Source organism: Medicago sativa, chromosome 1 (assembly GCF_051527215.1).
Source record: "Medicago sativa cultivar Bolivia chromosome 1, Bolivia_mono, whole genome shotgun sequence".
Classification (NCBI taxonomy): Eukaryota; Viridiplantae; Streptophyta; class Magnoliopsida; order Fabales; family Fabaceae; genus Medicago; species Medicago sativa.
The window spans coordinates 6,496,154-6,505,463 of NC_140749.1; the positions used below are offsets into that span (position 1 = coordinate 6,496,154).

General features: G+C 34.7%; 1 protein-coding gene across 1 annotated transcript; it reads right to left on the reverse strand.

Annotated features, from left to right (window-relative positions):
* Window positions 1–8,337: 8,337 nt before the first annotated feature.
* Window positions 8,338–9,310, reverse strand: LOC146952105 (zinc finger protein ZAT6-like). Its single transcript, XM_085757998.1, has one exon. It carries the CDS (start codon window positions 9,179–9,181, stop codon window positions 8,465–8,467), a length of 717 nt encoding a protein of 238 aa, XP_085614124.1. The 5' UTR covers window positions 9,182–9,310; the 3' UTR covers window positions 8,338–8,464.

Below are 9,310 nucleotides of genomic sequence, written 5' to 3' on the forward strand. Positions count from 1 at the left end.
AAATGGCTGTGCAGAGAGAAAGAGTCATTGAGACTATCTTTCGCCTTAACCCTCAACCCCTTAACATTCAACCTCTCAACATGATTCCTCCAGAAAATGTTGAGTTTACCTCAGAAAAGGCCTCTGAAGCAACTCCAGAAGCAGCTGCTTCTGAAAACGTTGTTTCAGAAAACCCCCATCAACAAACACCTGAACCACATAAACCCACAACACCCCCACAATCACCAACAGCTACCATTGACCCCCAACTCAACACTCAAACATCAACTTCACCACAACAACCACCAACTGAAATTGAACACTCCCCACAACCAACTCCCATGGATGTTGACATCTCTCTAGTCAATGTTCAAGCCTCAACCACTACCACTCACATTGCCTCTGACCAGCCTTCATCTTCAAACACACAAACACACTTTACCATTCCAGTTCCTAACCCTGTTCAAGATTTGGAAATCAGTGATTCTGATCTTGAAATCCTTGAACAACCACCCTCAAACATCCTGGAATCTGGATATATTACTTCTGAGCTTCTGACAATCCTTAGTCAATTGCATAATCTTGTGGATCAACGAAGGACAATTGATCTCACAAGTGCATATGAAGACTCCTGGGCATCACTTCAGAACTGGGCAACTGAGCTAATTGAAAGCTTAAGGGCTAAGTGCATCAGAAGCAAGGAAGCTTCTGTCAAGAAGTTAATGGAGCATCTGAATCAGAGTCTCAGAGTAAGAAGTTCTACACTGCTCCTGGCAAACCAGCCTTTCTTCTCAGAAACGGACTACTTGACCAGAGAAGCCAGGTTGTGTAAGCTTCTGAAGAAACAGATGGCACAGCAGCAGCAAGAAGCCAGAGAAAGGGAACAAGCTCTTCTCCAGAGGCAACAACAGCTTGAAGAAATGTTGCAGAAGAAAATTGAAGAAATGGAGGAGATGAAGAAACAACAACAAACCAACCCTTAGTTGCACACCTTAGTGTTATCTTTTGTTTGTTGTTTGTTTTAAATTCTTAGTCCTTGTTTCTGAAACCATCTTGTTTTACTTTTCTATGCTTCTGAATGCTTACTGCTTATGACTGTTTAGCTGCTTCTGATTTTTTAGATATTCATGTTCATATATTTTTGATCTGATTAATTTCTTGTATACTCTCTTTTGTTTGAGTTTTTTCTCAAATCTTTTTGTCTTTTATGCTTATTTTTTACCTTTTTTTTGATAATGACAAAAGGGGGAGTATATGTGACAAGTATTTAAAGGCTCTGAGCCCCATTAATGGCATTTGAAATTTTTGAAAAACTTCTATCATTTTTTTTTACCTTATTGGTATAAGCTTTGAACGAACGAAGAAGTATCAAAATTCAAGTAAAATTAATTGAACCATTCTTCTTATCTATAAGTTAATTCTTTCAATGATTCAATTTTGTTTTTAAGCTCGGATATTTTTTATTGTGCGAAAAATGAATTTAATTAACCTGGATAGAACTTAGGGGGAGCTTACAAACCTCACCTTAAAGACTATCAGACTCAGGGGGAGTTTGAGCTTACAAACCTCAGATTCTGAGCTTACAAACCTCAGAACCCCAAAGTCAACTTGTTAATTAGATTAACAACAATTGATCAATTTTAAATACTTTTGTTTGTCATCATCAAAAAGGGGGAGATTGTTGGAACAAAATGTGTTTAACAATGAACCTTAAAAAGTTTTGATGATGACAAGGTATTAAAAATTGTAAATTGGACTAGCTAATATTTGTTCAAGTGTACAGGACCATAATTATAAAGTTACATCATCATTGGTTCTGAATGAGCAAATAAAGAGCAAAGGAAATGAAGCTTAGATGATTCTGAAGGCAAAGCGCTCCTGAAGTAAGCTGCTCCTGAAGAATAGTGCTTCTGAAGACAAGAGGTCCAGAAGCCACATCATCAGAAGCTGCGTCACCAGAAGCTGCAGAAGTCATATCATCAGAAGCTGCATCATCAGAAGCTGCCTCATCAGAAGCTATTTCACCAGAAGCTGAATCTCAACTGGATTTACAAAAGATTCAAGATTTGAAGAATTATCAATGCAAAAGCTGTCTATTGGATTCGAAAACACAAACGAAGGATTAGTGGAGTTTTGCAACGGTCATTTCAAAGGTGTTTGAAGGCTTGTGCTTGCAATTTGGACGAAAGCGTTGACATTGTACTTTGTACGAATTGTACAACCACGTTCTCCACTACTCTGTTTTGTGTCCACGCTACAAGACAAGAAAACAGCTCCAGAATACAGCTTCGCCTGCATAGATGTTCCTTTGGATAAAGAATGGATTTCAAATTTGTTCTTCATAGGACAACAACCAAATCAGGCAAAAGATCATTGGTGAAAGATCAAGCTTCAACAACGACTCTTTGGTGTGCTGGCAATTTCACAACGTCTCTTTCACACCTCTATATAAAGGAGTGAAGAATTAGAGTTTCGGTAATGCAAGAACGCTGAACGAAAGACTCACAAGATTTTCACAAGTACCAAACCTCTGCTGAAATTGTTCTGCATTCACTTAGAATTTCTGTGTCTCAAAGTCATATCTTAGAAATTCTTAAGTCCATTGAGTCTGTATCTGATTTGTATTGTGAGCACCTCTGATTGTATATCAAGTGTTCAACCTTAAACAATTTTCTGTGTAATTTTGTTTAGTTAGGAAGTCTCTTGCAGTTGTGCTTGAGCAGGAAGTCTCTTGATTGTGTTCTTGAGCAAAGGAAGTCTCTTGCTTGTGTGCTTGAGCATTGGAAGTCTCTTGCTTGTGTGCTTGAGCATTTGTAATCAGATATTACTCATAGTGAAATCTCCTTGGAAGTGCAAGGGGGACTGGACTACTTCCGGATTGTGGAAGGAACCAGTATAATTGCTTTGTGTCGTTCTTCTTCTCTCTCTCTGTTTTATTCCGCTGCATTTAGATTCTGATTATCACTTCAGAAGCTGTCTCGCTTAGCTTCTGATCAGTGTGTTCAGTTTTTAGGAGAAACGAAGAATTTTTCTAAAACACAATTCAACCCCCCTTCTTGTGTTTTTCTCACCTTCATGCATATGATGTTTTCAATGAATCTTACGACATGAAATGTAATTTGAATCATATTTTTATCATCAAACTAATTTCAAACCCCCATCCCTTTCTAACAACGTGAAATAAATTATATATTGATGTAGTTGGTGTCTTGACTAGGGTGGATTTTGTTTGTATGAAGACGTCAAATCAATTATATTTTTTTTGAACAACGTCAAATCAATTATATTAAAAACCCTTCAAGCACAAGATGTGCCCAACAAAGAAAAATATAAAGTTCAAGACGCATAGATACAAAAGAACCAAATCATGAGGTAGAATAACCAAGACAAGTAGAAAGATTATTCCACCAACATTTCAATTCGAAATACGTACATGATTTCTTAGCATTTTGTAACCAGTAAACGAGAATTGTAAATTTATCTAACAACACCATAAACTGGTTCTTGTGACAAAAATGTAAGAATTTTGTCTTTCCAAATAATCCAAATGCAAGTCAACAAAATCAACTGAAAATTAAAACTAACTTTTTTTGGAACAATTGAGAACCACTGAAATGAAGAGTACCCTCACAATAATTAATTGGAAGAACACAATAATTCCAACCACTTCAGAATATTATGTCATATGCTACCAAAGAATTCACACTAAAAATAAAAAAGATAATTTTCCTCTTTTTCACATCTGCCAGAACATAAAAATAAGTCCATATATATTTTAAATACTCCATCAAGCTAAGTTGTCATTTGTTAGAATTCAGATATTCAATAGCCTCCACGAAAAGAGGGAGACATTCAGAGGAGTTACTTTGTTCCTAATGAGATTTTTTAGAGCCATAGGTTCATCATGCTCCACTTACATCATTAGATGATATACCCCTTTGTCAGGGTACCTTTCACCATGATCAACTTTAAAGAAACTTATCAAAAACGCTAGCCTTAAAAATAATGTTGTCCAACAAATAACAACAATATATCCCCTGCACCACATTCCAAGAAAAATTCTATGACATCGTCTCCACCCCATCCAACCCTAACCTACGTATCTCCTTAAATGGTATAGAGTTATTTTGATATAACTCAAAAGTTCTTCTAAATATATCACACAAAGGACCACTCTACAACCACGAATCATGGCAAAAAAAGGAGTATTTTTATCATTACTCTCCACTACCATCAAGTTGTTATCAAACCAATTTCTAATCCCCATCTCCGCCCCTATTTTAACACCATGGAAGTAATTTTACCACACATACGCCTAACTGTCCCCACTCTTCACATGAACTCACCCAACCTATTCTAAGAAGCTAAAACTTTAAAATGCAAACTCATTTATCCATATTAGCCTCCAAAACATTCACGTAACAAAGATAAGTTAAAATTTTGCATTATACGAACCCCCAAGAAACAACTATATCGACCAAGACACACCTTATCTCACTTAACCCAATTGACTTCCGTAGCTTCCGCACTCTCTCCACACTAAAAATAATAAGGATTCAATAAAATAAATTTTCCTTAAGTAAGCCTTGAAGAATGAAAGAAATTAAACCAATTGTGGTGGATATTGAAGGAGAATATAAAGATACATTACTAGAACATTGAATTGAATTCGAATGGGTCAAATCCATTTGTTTTTGTTTTTAATATATAATACATTATAATATTTAATTATTATTTTAATTATTTGTCAATTAATTTTTAAGAGATATCAGTTTGAACGTACTCTTTTTTCTATCTTCCGGTAAATTTAAAAAGGCGAATCTGACAATTTTGTTGGCAAAAGTTAAGTTGTTCCTAGGTAAGTATTTATAACTATCAACTTGATTATTTAATACCATTAAAACGTACATATTTGTTAATTTACTTGAACCATTTTATTTGTTTCTTTAAAGATTGGAAAACGGTGTTACAAATTCTTTTCAATCAACTAAGATCACATTCAACTGTTAAATTATGGAGACAAAAAGAACTAAAGAAAATGTATGCTTATTTTGATGGAGATTTTTTTCCACAATCCTTTTAGTAAATACATTTTCTAATAAATGGTAAAATAATTACCTTTATTTTTAGTTGCCTGATCTATCACACATTAGCATACCAGAAGAATTTTTTAACGTTACTCTTAGGATCACCGTTGAGGAGTTGAAGAACTTGCATGAAATTGAGTGGGTTGACATAGATCTCCTACCTTTTTCTTCCCGATGTTTGATGGAGGTTTTACTTTGTGGGTTTCGGTTAGGAACATTAAGAAGGAGGAAGTGTTTGCTTGGAAAAAGAGGAAACGATGAATTCGAAATCATAACTACACTAAAACATAACGAAAGTAGGTTAGATTGTTTTAATTTGTGACCCAGCTTGATCTCTAATTAAAAAAAATGAAGAGAGGAGATTAAATAAAATTGTTTTCTCAAATTTTTCTCACTAGAGATAATTTGCTTCCGAGAGAAATACTCTCTCCAATATTTTTTTAGGGACTCTCTCCAATCTTAGATATAAAAAATAAACAACTACATTTTATTATCTTAAATTAAAAAATATTTAAATTAAAAAATATATATATAACTTACCTTGACTCTATTTAATGTTATTTATCCTAATATACATTTTAATTCATGTAAGTTTTATTTTTAATATTTTTTTATTCTCATGAAACAAGTTCCAATATATGGTACTTTTCATAATTTTATATTTTTTTAGAAACATTCGAGAAAACTAAGTGCATATAAGTAAATTTTTGAAGTTAGATATTTTTTTATTATTGAAATCCGAGAGAGTATTGTGATTAAATAAAAAAGGTAATAGCTTTATTCAAAGTGGTAGATATTTTATTATATTTTTATAAGACAAGAGCAAAAAGAATAATCTCAATTAAGTTGGTACCCTACTTTAATTGATTGTCAGTTGCTCATATATATTATTAAAAAAAAGGAAAAAATTATATAAAACCTAGGAGGACAAAAAACCTGATCCAATCAATCCAAGTGGATCCACCCTAACAGGTAATACATCAAAAAAAGATCAACAAAGTGGATTCAACCCTAATTATTTCTAACAAACGAATACCATTAACGATAGACGTTTGTGAGGGCCAAGCGGGTCTATAATTTGGCGAATTGATCGATCTTCAACACACAATTGGATCACGTGCCATCAACTCCCTGCAACAACGGCAACAAGCATTAACGACTCTTTCGAGTCCATACAGTCTTATGTCAATCAAGGATTAATGGGATACAAAACACAGACATATTCTTGAGAGTGAGGAGTAGATTCAACCGCCAACACGGTAATTAACAAATCCACACACACTAACTGTTTACTGTTATGATCAACATCAAATTAACAGTCATTTCTGGCCCAACATAGTACCGCAACCACCTCCAAAGAAAGGGAGGAGACGGCGGATTCGAATGACCCACCATAACCAATCCACACGACGACAAAAAAGGTGTAAAACAGTGGCAAAATAGAGGATAAAGAACGGACCCTTTCGGGTTTCAACCAAACCAACGCGGGGTTCTGCCATTGAGAAGCCAACACACAGAACTAAACAAGATCGTCGGTGACAACCAACAATTTACGAATACCAACAACTCAGCAACCACCACCCGTAGCAGATGCGGTACTGGTTTAATCGGAAACCAACGATGCGAATTGTTGTGGGAACCAGAAAGAGGGTGGTGCGGAGGGACGACGCTACTCATCGCACCATCGTTTCATGTTGGTACATCGTAAGTGATGAAGGTTTCGAAAAATTCGAAAAAAGGGGGTGAGGTGGCCGAAGATTTCTAAAGAGAGGGCAGAACCATGATGGTAGATTATAACAGAGTTAATCATACCTCTTATTAATTAGATATATTTTTAAGTATTTAGTAATTATTTATAGTATTTTTATATTTTAAGCATAGTTGTACTTTTTCTCACTATTTTAAGCAGAGTTGGCATGTCCCTGCCAACTCTGTCTCAATTTTAAATATGAAGATAAAATACTACATAATATCAAAATTCTAAATGAAATCAAACTAAAAAAGTCAAATAATATCTAAAAAAACTTATTTATGTGTAAACCCCATTAAAAAAATTTAAATAAAATGTATCCCGTGCTTGGCACGGGGCGTTACACTAGTATCAAACAATTTAGGAGTTGGAAGTAGTGGTGATCACGATTCTTGTGTATGTATTCCGGATGGTACCATGGTACCATCATTTGACACCTCGGTTTCATGTCATTAATTTAAAAATATCTATTAAACAATTTAATAATTAAAATTTATAAAAAAAATTGAAAATAAAATGTCTAAACAAATGAAGAACCCTAACTTGGCAAATCTCCAAATTGATGACGTGGTAATGAATTGTCTAGTGAGGATACCATGTAAGCAATGTTAAGTAGGATCCACATCATTAACGCCACCTCATCTAAAGTGAAGAGGTACCAAAAATTTCCGTTGACTTTTTAAATAGGGGACCAAAATGTTAATTTTAGAAATAGAGGTATCAAAAGTTAACAAAATTAAAAATAGGAGGATCAAATTGCATTTAAACCAAAAACAATATTTCTATAGAAAAATTATCAATTGTTTTCCTTTTTTGAATCATTAAAAAATGTCTTTAACAAAGAGCCAATATAAAATAGAGAAATGTTAACCGGTGCCCCGGGCACTGGTTAAGAAATTAGAAAAGGAAATATTTTTTTTGAAAAACAATTTTGTTTTTTAAAAGTTGAAATAATTCTCTTTTCAATGTAAATCATGTCTTTTATTTATACTTTTAACTTCTTAACCAATGTCTCGGGGCACCGATTAACAAGACCCTATAAAATATTATTTTTGACTAAGTAATAATACTACACCATTTTTTCAAAGACCTTCTTGTTTTTGTTTTATTTGCTTAACCAAGCTATTAAGCACTTTTTGATATTCTCCGATAGATATTTACTTTTTAGAAAAGAAATAAAAGTGAAGTACAACTATTATATAACTGTAAAAACCGTCAGCAAGACACACAGAAACAGAATCATGCGCAACTACTAGTTTCAAAGTTTCAACTGAACTCAAACAGAAACACTCCAACCACGCCACTCTGCTCCACTGTTTCATGTCATCATAATTATCCCATTTTACACACCTAATCAATCATTCTAAGTTCTAACCACTCAAAATCTCAAACCAATATTCATAACATATATTTTCACAAAAATAAATAAATCAATAAAATTTAATAAATAAATTGAATTGCCACCAAGTAAATTACAATCTTAAGCATAAGAAAAGTAAAAAAAAAAAGAGTCCAAAGAAATGAATCCTCCAACCCAAACTTTATACAAAAATCAAATAATCCTCAAAATTTTCCAAATAATTAAACAGAAGAGAAATAAAATAAACTTGCCTACTAATCTTTCACTAAATCTACAACAAATTATTCATCACTGAAAATTCGGAATTTCAATCTTGGGCACCACGAAAACACGAGCTTTCTTCTTCATCATCACAGGATGAGGACTTTCAACTTCATCTTCTCCAATCTTATTAGCAAACTCCGGATAAGCCGGGATATTCAGATCGAAATCACGTTGATGACTATGTGTGGATCCCACACCTTCAGAGACAGTTACAGCAGAAGCAGAAGCACCACCACCAACAACACCTTCGTAGTGACAACGTTTGTGTCCACCCAAAGCTTGTCCTGTCGGAAACGACCTATGACAAATCGAACACTCATGAGATCTAACACCACCGCCACCGTTTGTGTTGGCTGAGCTAGTGGTGGCAGCTGAGGAAGTTGATGGGTGATCATCACCACCAACACCAACACCGCCACCGACGGAGTTTTTGCGGTGACTTGCTTTGTGTCCACCGAGGGCTTGATAAGAAGAAAACTCTTTGTTACAGACAGAACATTTGTAACTGAGTTTGGTGTTGTTGTTGTTGTCAATGGTTGTTGGTGGTGGATTCAAAGGCTTGAAATCATGGCGGTTGGTGTGGCCACGAGCGAGCATGATGAGACAAAGAGCGAGATACTCTTCTTCAGTGCATGAACGTGAACGTTTAGAACGTTTACGTTTAGTCCATGGTAGATTTGGTTCATCGAAGGTGAATTTTGGAGTAGTAGAAGTGGGTGAGTTAAGTGCTTCTAGAGCCATTGAGAGAAAGAAGAGATAGGTATTGAATTGAAATTTTTTTTTAGAGTTGAGTTTTGGTATGAGTGGAAAAGTGTGTGAGCTCACTCGGTTTATAAGGAGGTGAGGATTGAAGTGGAAGTTGCGTGACAA